At 37.5% G+C, this 12,143-nt stretch overlaps 1 protein-coding gene across 4 annotated transcripts in view; it reads right to left on the bottom strand.

The window, feature by feature from the left end:
* NSRP1 (nuclear speckle splicing regulatory protein 1) overlaps positions 1-11,739 on the bottom strand; it is a 60,055-nt gene extending 48,316 nt beyond the window's left edge. Inside the window, exons 1-2 of one of the 4 annotated variants that reach the window (XM_068531281.1) lie at positions 11,696-11,739; positions 10,399-10,492 (exon numbers count right to left, since the gene is read on the bottom strand). In XM_068531281.1, the coding sequence (XP_068387382.1) occupies positions 10,399-10,492; positions 11,696-11,715 (114 nt within the window). In that variant the 5' untranslated portion in view covers positions 11,716-11,739. The other 3 variants (XM_068531283.1, XM_068531282.1, XM_068531284.1) reach the window with 3 other exon arrangements.
* Positions 11,740-12,143: the final 404 nt, after the last annotated feature.

Genomic DNA, 12,143 nt, shown 5'->3' with positions numbered 1-12,143 from the left:
ATTAACCAAAGGCTTACAGTAGCCCAGGGAGCATTTATTCAAGAACAACTGAATCTTGGTAAGAACTTTGTGGTGTTTTAACTTGCCCTATTTCCATCATCCCCTCCCTAGTGCCATGGTAGCCTAAAAACAAGAGACCACAATCATAGTACAGTAGAAAAATCAGCAGTCTGGCAGCCATTGCAAAGGGCAGATGAGGTTCCTTGAAAACCTCATCCCAGAGAATTACTGGACCTGTCTGGTTGTTCCCTGGAAGACACCACTCACAAGGCTGTCTTTACCTGACTTAACAGAGTTGCTGATGTAAAACAGCCTTTTCCCTTGGGGTATCTGTCAAAAACAATCAAAGACAACTGTTGAACCTCAGGGTGGCCTGAGGCAGTGGGTAACAGTTTTAACAGTTGGGGAAAACAACCCGTTAACCAAAAAGCTTAAAAAGAAGAAAAGCAGAGGAACAGAATGTCCATATGGGCTTGAAATCTCCAAAATATTCCGAGGGATCATGAAGATCACATGCATACACAGACCTTTGAGCATGATCAGGAAAGACCTAAGCAGGTCCTAAACTCTCAAGACAGATCTTGAGGACTGACATCGGGCTCTGCACAAGCAAGAAGTGAAGGATAAGGCAAAGTTGTAAAATGCCTGGCTATATGTTGAAGGCATACCCCAACATGCACACAGAGTCCCTTGGCAGATTTGTGACTTATTAGTTACAGGTGTTTAAGGAAGTCTCTGTCAGCTCATTAGCTGACCACTAAGCTAACCAAGCAGACTTCAGTGGCCACACACAACAATGAATACAGACTTTAAGAATTACTTCAGGGAATTCCCTGGCAGTCCAGTGGTTGAGACTTGGCACTTTCACTGCCGTGGGCCCAGATTCAATCCCTGGTCCAGGAACTAAGATCCCACAAGCCACGTGGTGTATCCAAAAAAACCAAAACCCAAAACAAAAACAATTAGCTCAGAAAAGTCACTAAGCAAAAAACAACAACCAAAAAACCCCAGCAAAAACAACCAACCTTGGGAAGAGGGGAAGCTCTGATTTCCACAGTTGCCATTTCTATTATTTTAAATGTTCAGTTTTCAACCCCAATTTATGAGACATACAAAGAAACAAGAAAGTACGGTCCACACACGGAATAAACACATTCAATGAACTAAAGGAAACTGTCTAAAAAACTAAAGAAAAGTATGAGAATATCTCACCAAATTGAGAATACCAATAAAAAGAATTTACAAAAAAAAAACCTCAGGAGTTGAAAATACAACAATGTGCATTATATCTCAGACAAAGGAGATTTTTAAAAAATAATTCACCCATGTGCCAACATAAGTAAATCTGGCTAAACAGATTTAACCAGAGATTCACAAAGCAACTTTACATCTATGAGGGCACATGATTAATACCACCATTTCTTTCCTAGAAAAAGAACAAAAATTCCTACTTCATCTCATCTTCATAATCTGGATGATCTCAGCCACTTCAGTAACGCTCTTATCCTACTGGCATAAGAAGAACAGAATCCTCTTGCTGTCGCTCCCACTCCTCACAAAATTCTATCATTTAATGTTGTCCTTTGCTCTCTTCTTGCATTTTCTTACATATCCATTTCACTCACGGATAGCAGGTTAAGGGATGAATTTTTAGCAAAGCTACACAATTACTTAAAATCTCTCACTGCTTATACTGCTATTAGATATATTCAGTATCATGAATCTCTAGGAATTCAGTTTAGTAGCATATGATAAAAGCGTAAAAAATTCTTAGCCATCATTAAAATAACCCAAATTCCTGCCATTTTCACAAATAATATGCTTTGTCATGTCTATATAAAACTGTCATTTTATTCAAACTATACCAGACTATCTCCAGAGAAACAGGAAATTATGAGACTGATAACTGATGAAAAACTGCAACTGAAACACTTCCTTGATTCAGATGTACTATAATGTTCAGAGAGATTAAAATTTTTAACTTTTTCTTACCATTAGCAAGCCAAACAGGCTTCCAATGAAAAAAAGATTCATTGTAGGAAAAACAGACTTATGAAGACTACTTCAGTTATTCAAGAAAGTGTTTTTATTTTTTTTTAGCTGGGGGAACTATTTATTTATTGGCCACGCAGCATGTGGGATCTTAGTTCCCCAACCAGGGATCGAACACACACACCTTGCATTGGGAGCATGGAGTCTTAACCACTGGACTACCAGGGAAGTCCCAAGAAAGTGTTTTTAAAAGACTGGAGTTGGGACTTCCCTGGTGGTGCAGTCGTTAAGAATCCACCTGCCAATGCAGGGGACACAGGTTTGAGCCCTGGTCCAGAAGATCCCACATGCTGTGGAGCAACTAAGCCCATAAGCCCGTGAACCACAACTACTGAGCCTGCACTCTAGAGCCCGCGAGCCACAACTACTGAGCCCACGTGCCACAACTACTGAAGCCCATGCGCCTAGAGCCCATGCTCTGCCACAAGAGAAGCCACTGCAATGAGAAGCCCACGCACCGCAACCAAGAGTAGCCCCTGCTCGCCGCAACTAGAGGAAGCCCACATGCAGCAACGAAGACCCAACTCAGCCAAAAAATAAATTAAAAAAAAATTAAAGACCTAACTGCTTCTATAAATAAATAAATAAATAAAAGATAAAAGACTGGAGTTAAAGTGGTGAAAGATTAAGAAATAGGAATAACCCTCCCAGACTGCAAACAATACTACAAAGCTACAGTGATCAAAACAGTGTGTTATTGGCACAAACACAGACACATGGATCAACGGAACAGAATAGAGAGCTCAGAAATAAATGCACACACCTACAGTCAATTAATCTTCAACAAAGGAGGCAAGAATATAAAATGGGAAAAAGACAGTCTCTTCAGTAAACGGTGCTGGGAAAGTTGGACAGCTGCATGTAAATCAATGAAGTTAGAACACACCCTCACACCATGCACAAAAATAAACTCGAAATGGCTTAAAGACTTCAACACAAGATATGACACCATAAAGCTCCTAGAAGAAATCATAAGCAAAACATTCTCTGACATAAATCATACCAATGTTTTCTTAGGTCAGTCTCCCAAGGCAATAGAAATAAAAACAAAAATAAACAAATGGGACCTAATCAAACTTACAAGCTTTTGCACAGCAAAGGAAACCATAAGCAAAACGAAAAGACAACCTACAGAATGGGAGAAAACATTTGCAAATGATGCAACCAACAAGGGCTTAATCTCCAAAATATATAAACAGCTCATACAACTCAACAACAACAACAAAACAAACAACCCAACTGAAAAATCAGCAGAAGACCTAAATAGACATTTCTCCGAAGGAGACTTAAAGATGGCCCTAGGCACATGAAAAGGTGCTCAACATCACTAATTATTAGAGAAATGCAAATCAAAACTACAATGAGGTACCACTTCATACCAGTCAGAATGGCCATCATTAAAAAATCTACAAATAACAAGTGCTGGAGAGGCTATGGAGAAAAGGGGACCCTCCTACTCTGTTGGTGGGAATGTAAGTTGGTACAGCCACTATGGAAAACAGTACGGAAGTCCCTCAGAAAACTAAAAATAGAACTACCATATGATCCAGCAATCCCACTCCTGGGCATATATATCTGGACAATACTATAATTAGAAAAGATACATGCACCCCTATGTTCATAGCAGCACTATTCACAAACAGCCAAATGTCCATCAACAGGTGAATGGATAAAGAAGATGTGGTACTGGGCTTCCCTGGTGGCGCAGTGGTTGGGAGTCTGCCTGCTAATGCAGGGGACACGGGTTCATGCCCTGGTCTGGGAAGATCCCACATGCCGCGGAGCAACTGGGCCCGTGGGCCACAACTGCTGAGCCTGCGCATCTGGAGCCTGTGCTCCGCAGCGGGGGAGGCCGCGATAGTGAGAGGCCTGCACACCGCGATGAAGAGTGGCCCCCGCTTGCCGCAACTACAGGGAGCCCTAGCACAGAAACGAAGACCCAACATAGTAATCAATCAATCAATCAATAAATCTTTAAAAAAAAAAAAAAGAAGATGTGGTACATATATAAAATGGAATATTACTCAGCCATAAAAAAGAATGAAATAATGCCATTTGCAGCAACACAGATAGACCTAGAGATTATCATACTAAGCAAAGTAAGTCAGAAAGAGAAAGACAAATACCATATGATATCACTTATATGTGGAATCTAAAATACGATACAAATCAACGTATCTACAAAACAAAAACAGGAACTTCCCTGCTGGTCCAGTGGTTAAGACTCCGCACTCCCAATGCAGGGGGCCCGGGTTCAATCCCTGGTCAGGGAACTAGATCACACATGCTGCAACTAAACATCCCGTATACAGAAATGAAGATCCCACTTGCTGCAACTAAGACCCGGCACAGCCAAATAATTAAATAAATAATAAATATTTTAAAACAAAAACAAAAACAAAAACAGACTCACAGATATAGAGAACAGACTTGTGGTTGCTGGGGGGTGGGGGGGGGAGGGAAGGAATGGGAGTTCGGATTAGCAGAGGAAAACTATTATATATAGGATGGATAAACAACAAGGTCCTTCTGTAGGGCACAGGAAACTATATTCAATCCTGTGACAAACCAATGAAAAAGAATACGAAAAAGAATATATATATGTGTGTAACTGAGCCACTTTGCTGTACAGAAGAAATTAACACAACACTGTAAATCAACTATACTTCAATAAATTTAAAAAAAAAAAAGAAATAGTAAAAGCAATGAAAATATACCATGAAATCCGGTAATTTGCAAATGTTTCTAATTTGGGGGATATACAATTACAGTCATGTATTTTTTAAAGCACTGACTTCCTTCTGTTCTTCAAAAATTATAACAATGAAACAAATACAATTTTGAAAAAAAGAAAAAAGCTCATACTGTCACCAAAAAAAACCCAAACCAATTCTTTTATTTTCCACTTATATATCCATATAGTTTTGTACAACCATATATACATATTCAATTTTGTACTCTGCTTATTTCATCTTCTTTCATGCTTTTAAATAGTTCCAGTACTCTCTCTCATTATGACTTCTATCAGATTAAATGTGTTATTTCCTTTTATATTTTAATATGATTTGAAAGCTAAGTATCTTACAGGAAATTCTTAAAGTTCACCGTAAATTTTTCTTAAAAATTATTTTTCAATTATAAAAACTATTGTGGAAAATTTAGAAAATACAGAAAAGCATAAAAAACAAAATAACCACTCATAAGTCCACCAAAGACAACTACCATTAATATTCTGAAATGCTCTCTTTACTCTTTTTTCCTTTCATTTTATTTTATAACAATTCTGTAATATACACTGCACCTCACTTTACTTAGCCATGCTTTCACTGTTGAAAGTTGGACTGGTTCTAAGTTTTTACTATCATAAACAACCCTGAAATAAAGACTTCTGAATACCTATAAATCTGGAATGCAAACTTCTGACAACTTCCTCAGGAGAGAATTTTAGAAGGGAAAATTCTGGCACAGCCTCTGTCTTCTGATTGATACAGTGGGTTAAATATACTTGATTCTTAAAGGATTGATACGAATTGCAAAACTGCCTTCCAAAAAGGGGCAATGATTTACAAGAACAAAATTTTGAATTTCAGAATTTCCCATTTCACCAAAACCTTGCCATTATCATTTTTTAAAGTATTTTTTAACATAGTAAAAAAAAATGGCAGCTTACTGTTGCCCTAATTTACATTTCTTAGATATACTAAGATTACATATTTTTAATGTTTATTAGATATTTCCATTTCTTCTATATTTCTCTATGTGTTTTCCTTAGTTTTCTGCTGGGGTTTTAATGTTTTTCTTATAGTTTTTGTAACTGTTCTATAGTTTATGAAGATGAAAGCTTAACCTATAAAAGAACTATACCATGGCTTCTGAGTACTCAAAGTGCAATTATCATCATCCATCATTTATCTAACATATTTGATATATACACAAAAAACTAAATTAATGAACTTAAGCTATCTATTTTAACTTAATATTCTCTTTTAAAGAGATCAAGAAGTTTTGCATCTTTATCCAACAGCGACAATTCTCAGGTCGTATGGATCGTACCTCTTCATGGCATATGAATTATACTACAAAACTGGATCTCACAAGATTATTATTATCTAGAAATGAGCATTTCAATTGCCAAGACTAAAAGAAAAATTCATTATGTTCTGCAAAATGAGCAAGCATTTACCACGGAGAAATATCTAAAAGGAAGTTCCATGTTTGTCATGCAACATCTATTTTAGTCACTAGCCACTTTATAACACTTGTGAAATACTGGTTGTCACACGTACTTTGGATAATTGTATACATCATGGGTCAGCAAGTTACAGCCAAATCTCAGCCATCCCCACTTTTGTAAATAAAGCTTTATTAGAACACATTTATTAGTCATGCTCATTCATTTACATATTATCTAATGGCTGCTTTCACACTAGGAGATCAAAGTTGACTACTTAGCTTGCAAAGCCTAAAACGTCTACTATCTGGCTCTTTACAATATAGATAGCTAAAACATCTGAGTAAATGATTTTACTCATTCTTGGAAGCCAGCACAAACATTCGGATCCTAACTCATGGAGCTCATACTCTAGTACAGTGAAAGACTTGTATGCAAATAACTTATAATACAAGGTATAAAAAGCTAAGTGCTCTAAGAAAGGTAAAGAGTGTCAGAAAAAGAAAGAGTCTTTCCAGTGGGGAAAATCTTGAAGGAAGCAACTTTTGCACTGGGTTTTAAAGGATGGCTATAATTTGGACATATAGGATGGAGAGACTTCCAGTGTGAAGAAAAGTAGAGTTGTGAAAGAAAACAAACATTAACAGTGTACTTTGCATGGAGAAGCACAGTTAGGAGAAAATGCTAATAAGTCCTTTGAAGCCAAAGCATAGGGAAGGCTTTCAATGTCAGAATGAGCAGTTTAGATTTTAAATACAATTAGGTTCAAGAGTAAGGAAGTAAAAAAAAAAAAAAAAAAAGAGTAAGGAAGTTAACAGTGATTAGAACAGTGCTTTAGGAAGATCAATCTATCAGCAGTATTTGAAATGAATTTGAGGACAGAGAGGTGATAAGGAAATTGTTACAAAGCTATAATAATCCATGACAGAAGTAATGAAGGTGGTGGCAATGGGACTGGAAAGAGAGGAGGGACTGGACAAAAATGAAACAAACACACTACTATCTTAGCAAAACCACTCAAACACTTATTATCAGACAGCAGCATTTGGATATAATATAAACCTTACTCATATGGGGTAAAAATTCTTCATCTCTTCTACCTCTGAACAAAATGATAATTGTTTCTATTTAGTTCTGATAATTTCAAAAAGAGGGACTATTTAAATAATAATTTAAAGTGCTGGACTACCACTTTCTCCCATTTTTAAACTAACTCTGGATAAAAACACACATTGAAACAGAATTCATTTGCTAGGGCTCCCTCTGCTTGACCACTGGAATAAAAGTCTGATCTTAAATTTGGGCTCTTAGTTGCTTCTGCTGAATTCCTGAAAATAAGAATAGTTGGATTTGCTTCAGAAGCTCCTCGCCAGGTTTATCAAATGCCCTCCTCAGGAGGGGAAACATAAAATATCTTTCTCTGTATTTTCCAAAACACCAATAATTTTACTGTTTCTTAACTGATTAATTTTTAAAGAGAGTTTTAGATTCACTGACATAGAGAAGAGACTTGTGGTTATCAAGGGGGAGGCGGGTGGGAGAGGAATGGATTGGGAGTTTGGGATTAGCAAATGCAAACTATGATATATAGAATGGATAAACAACAAGGTCCTACTGTATAGCACAGGAAACTATATTCAATATCCTGTGATAAGCCATAATGGAAAAGAATATGAAAAAGAATGTGTGTGTGTGTATATATATATATATATATATATATAAACTGAGTCACTTTGCTGTACAGCAGAAATTAACACAACATTGTAAATTAACTATATTTCAATAAAATAAATTTTTAAAAAAGAAGAGTTTTATATTCAAAGCTCACAAACATTTAAATAATATACAAGGATAAGCTGGAATTCACCAGACTGATGTTTTATAGGTAAGGAAATTATTCTAAAGACCGGTTTTCCCTCACAATAAATATTGGGTTGGCCAAAAAGTTTGTTCGGAACTTTTGGGCCAACCCAGTGCTTAAATCCCCCCCCAAAAAACAAGACCGGTTTTATATTCTCTGCTCATTAAGAACTAAACTGCAGCTCCCTGTCAGTTGGCTTCTGGCTGGGTTCTAACAATAGAATACAAAAACAGCATATTGGAGGGTAGGAGAAAGGGAGAAGACGAGGTATTTCTCCCTGCCTTTCTCTCTACCTAAGACTGAATCTCCCAGTGGCTTCAACTCCTTTTGGAAAAGTCCAGTTCCCACCAAGTAACCCTAGCCCCTGGCCTCCAGGCCCAACTCCTACCTGTATTCCTCCATTTATCACTTCTTGCCTTTTACTACTGCTAATCTTTGGGTTGCTTCACCATCTCTTGTAGCTTCTCAAGTCTTCCATCACCCATGTAACCAATTATCTGCATTAAAGTCTCTCTATGTAAAAGGAAGGAGGGTGGGAGGGAGGGAGGGAAGAGCAAAATGGCCCTAGGCCTTTCTTTTCTGACTCTAGTGTACCCACCGTCCAGCTTCCACTAGCCTCATTTCACAATGGAAAAGAAACAGCAATCACAGCAGTAAACTTTCTAGATCACTTGTATAAACCCATCCTTCTCAAACTGGAGTATATGTTGCTTTGCATTACATGGGTATGCCAGGATGATTTATGTGAAACTACAAGATAACCATGTCATATTTTTCTGTTGTGTCTACAGTGATTTTAAAAAATTATTTGTATATTAAAACAAACCACAAGGGTAGTGTCAATTCAACGGGGAAGAGCCTTCAACAAATGGTGTTGGGACAACTGGATATCCATCCACATGCAAAGAGTGAAACTGAACCCCCATCTCATAGCCGTAGACAAAAATTAACTCAAAATGGATCATAGATGTAATTTTAGAACTAAAACTACAAAATTCTTAGAAGAAAACATATGCGTAAATCTTTATGACCCTGGATTAAGTCCCCTGGTTTCTTAGGTATGACACCAAAGCAGTAGCAACCTAAGAAAAAAAATATATTGGACTTTCTCAAAATTGAACTTTTGTACTTCAAAGGACATTATCAAGAAAGTGAAAAGATAATTCACAGAATGGGAGAAAATATTTACAAATTACATCTAATAAGTGACTTGTATCTAGAATATATAAAGGAATCTTACAACTCATAACAAAATGACAACCCAATTAAAAACTAGGCAAATGATATGAACAGACATTTCTCTAAAGATGATACATAAATGGCCAATATCTTTGGTCATAAGTAAAATGCAAATCAAAACCACAATGAGATAGTTGTCTGGGGCATAATGTGGGGAAGCAAACTAACTGCAAAGGGGTGTGAAAGAACTTTCAGGGAAGAAAGAAATATTCTACAATACATCTTGACTGGGGCGTATGTATTTGTCAAAAGTCACCAACCTGTACACTTAAAATCCATGAGTTTTATATTCAAATTATATGTAAATTATCAACTTTTTAAAAAGTAAGCCATCTAGAGTCTATTTCTTCAACAGAAGAAAAGAAGCAAAGGATCAAATATGTTCAATTACCTAACTATGCTATTATACAATTAGTAAAAACTGAAAGAGAAGTGATTTTTTCTGCCAGAGCAAAGGAAGTACGAAATTGATACAAAAATCTTTTAGAAATACAGAAGATGACTGAAGTATTAAATAAGCACACACTTGGGGGTTTTATAAACTGCTGTAAACTGGGGATTCATAGGAAAACACTGTTTTGGCTGCTAAAACATAAAATGTTCATATTAGATGTCATTATCATCAATGCTAACTTTATACACTACCATATTACAACTGAATAATTACACTTAGCAGACACTGAGTAACCACAAAAGTAGTCTCATAAGAAACTACTTTACTAATAAGAATTTCTAGGAAACTGGTGACATCTTAATAGCTTATTTCCAGGGATCTTTACAGCAACAGTTTTGTTATATATCAGTATTATTGTCTGAAATTACTCTGTATAACTGCTTAAAAATAACTGAAGTTCATAACCTTGGGAAAAAAAATCTTAGATTATCCATGTATCACCTACAAAAAAAAAAAAAAGTAGAGCTTTCTTCTTTATTCTTTTTGATAATTCTGTAAATTATAATGCTACAGATACACTGTATTAACAAATATCTAAAGCAAGCAAAGACATAAAATTCACAAGTTCAATTAAAAAAAAAAATGTCCAACAATGCAGTAGAAAAACATAGTTTCCCTTACCTCATCATCATCATCAGAATCATTCCCAAACACTGAAGGTTTTTGCAAAACAGGGTGCAACTGCTGTGCTTTCTTTGGCAAAGTAAGCCCATACCTGCATATTTTTTTTTGAAATAGAAATTACACCATTATATCTAAATGTTAAACAATAATACATCCACTACCTCTTCCAGACGAAGCTACCAAGTCAAAACATGTCATATAACCTATGAACATATAACACTGGTTCTGATTTTCAACTATCTAAAAGTTCTAATATGCGCTAAGATTTTATAATTATTACTCTAAGTGATTATTTGTGGGCCAAAATCAAAATACCATTTTAATCAAAGAAGGGAAGTGAATGAAGAGTTCAGAAATGTTTTAGATGGTGAAATGATAGCAAGGTTTTAAAAAGAACATGTTAGTGGAAAGCTCAGTTGATGTCCACTAAAAATAAAAACGCTCTAAATTATCGTTGTGATCTAACAAGAGTCAAGAAAATACTTTTTTTTCTCCTATTGGGTACACAATTTTAAAGAAGTTATTGGATAAAGGTTAATGGCACCCATGAAAATTTTTTAAAAGATTACATTAACTGAGAAACCCAAGTAGCCACGGGGCAAATTGCCATTACACTTTATTAAGCACACTTGCTTTGTCTTGGAGCACCTGAAAGAACCATCCCATCAGATCCAACTCATTTAGTTTCTCACGTTTTGGCCTTTAAGACGCAGAAATCACGGGAAGCCGCATCACAAGCGAGGATTATACATCAAAGATAAAACTTCCAAGAACATATAACATTTGTCTCTTTTGTGGCAACGTATACCCCAATTCCCTATATGCCTACCCTTTTCTGTGACTTCTCAGCACAACGTTCCTAAACCGAGAAGGGAGGGCGGTAATCAGAACTTGACCTGCCAAGTAGAACAAGGCCCTCTAAGAAAGCCAGGAATTGTCTCTCTTCTCAATGCCCCTGAAAGCATCCAACCGGGGAGAAACTCAAGCGCGGGGTAGGAAGCAAGACTGAGGGGCCTCAGACCGAGCTTTTGGAAAATAGAAAAGTCTCGCTCTCTGCCCCTCAGCCTAACTTCCTTTATTTCCTCACAAGTTTCTCCCTCAAACTTCGGGCTTCCATCCTGCAAAATGTGGGGGGGGATGGGAATATATGTTCCTCAGGATTTCTCGCTTTCCCCCATCTCTATCCCTGACGACACAGCCCCTTCACTTCCAGCGCACTTCTACTGCTCGGCCAAAGACACAGTCGCCGTGGTGTCTCGCTCCCCAGCCTAACCCTAACTCCCAGGTCACTCACTGCCTGCCCGGAATCGCCATCTTGCTCCCGTCTCCGCTGAACGTGGCCGACGCCGACGTGACGCTGACGCAGACGCCGACGTCGAACGTGAGCTCTCGCGCGGGTTTGGGCGGCCTAGAACCCGCCTACCGGCTGGGTTCGCGTTTTGTGTTGCTTCCGCACTGCTGGGAGTCTGATGTTTGGCTTTGGGCGTTGTTTTGAAAACCGACAGACTGCCTCGAAATCAGTGGGAAGAAAGGAATGGCAAAATTTTAGGCCAGAGGTTCGCAGAGAGTGGTCCTGGGACCAGCAGAATTGGCATCACCCGGGAATTTGTTAGAAATGCAAACTTTCCGGCTCTGTTCCACATCTACGGAATCAGAAACTCTGGGACGGGGCCCAGAAATCTGAATATTAACGAGCCCTCCAGGTAATTCTGATACTCAAGTTTGAAAACCACTGCCCTAGG

The sequence above is a fragment of the Eschrichtius robustus genome, chromosome 20 (assembly GCF_028021215.1).
Source record: "Eschrichtius robustus isolate mEscRob2 chromosome 20, mEscRob2.pri, whole genome shotgun sequence".
Classification (NCBI taxonomy): Eukaryota; Metazoa; Chordata; class Mammalia; order Artiodactyla; family Eschrichtiidae; genus Eschrichtius; species Eschrichtius robustus.
The sequence above is the reverse complement of the archived record's forward strand: the minus strand, read 5'-3'. Positions and strand labels throughout refer to the sequence as shown.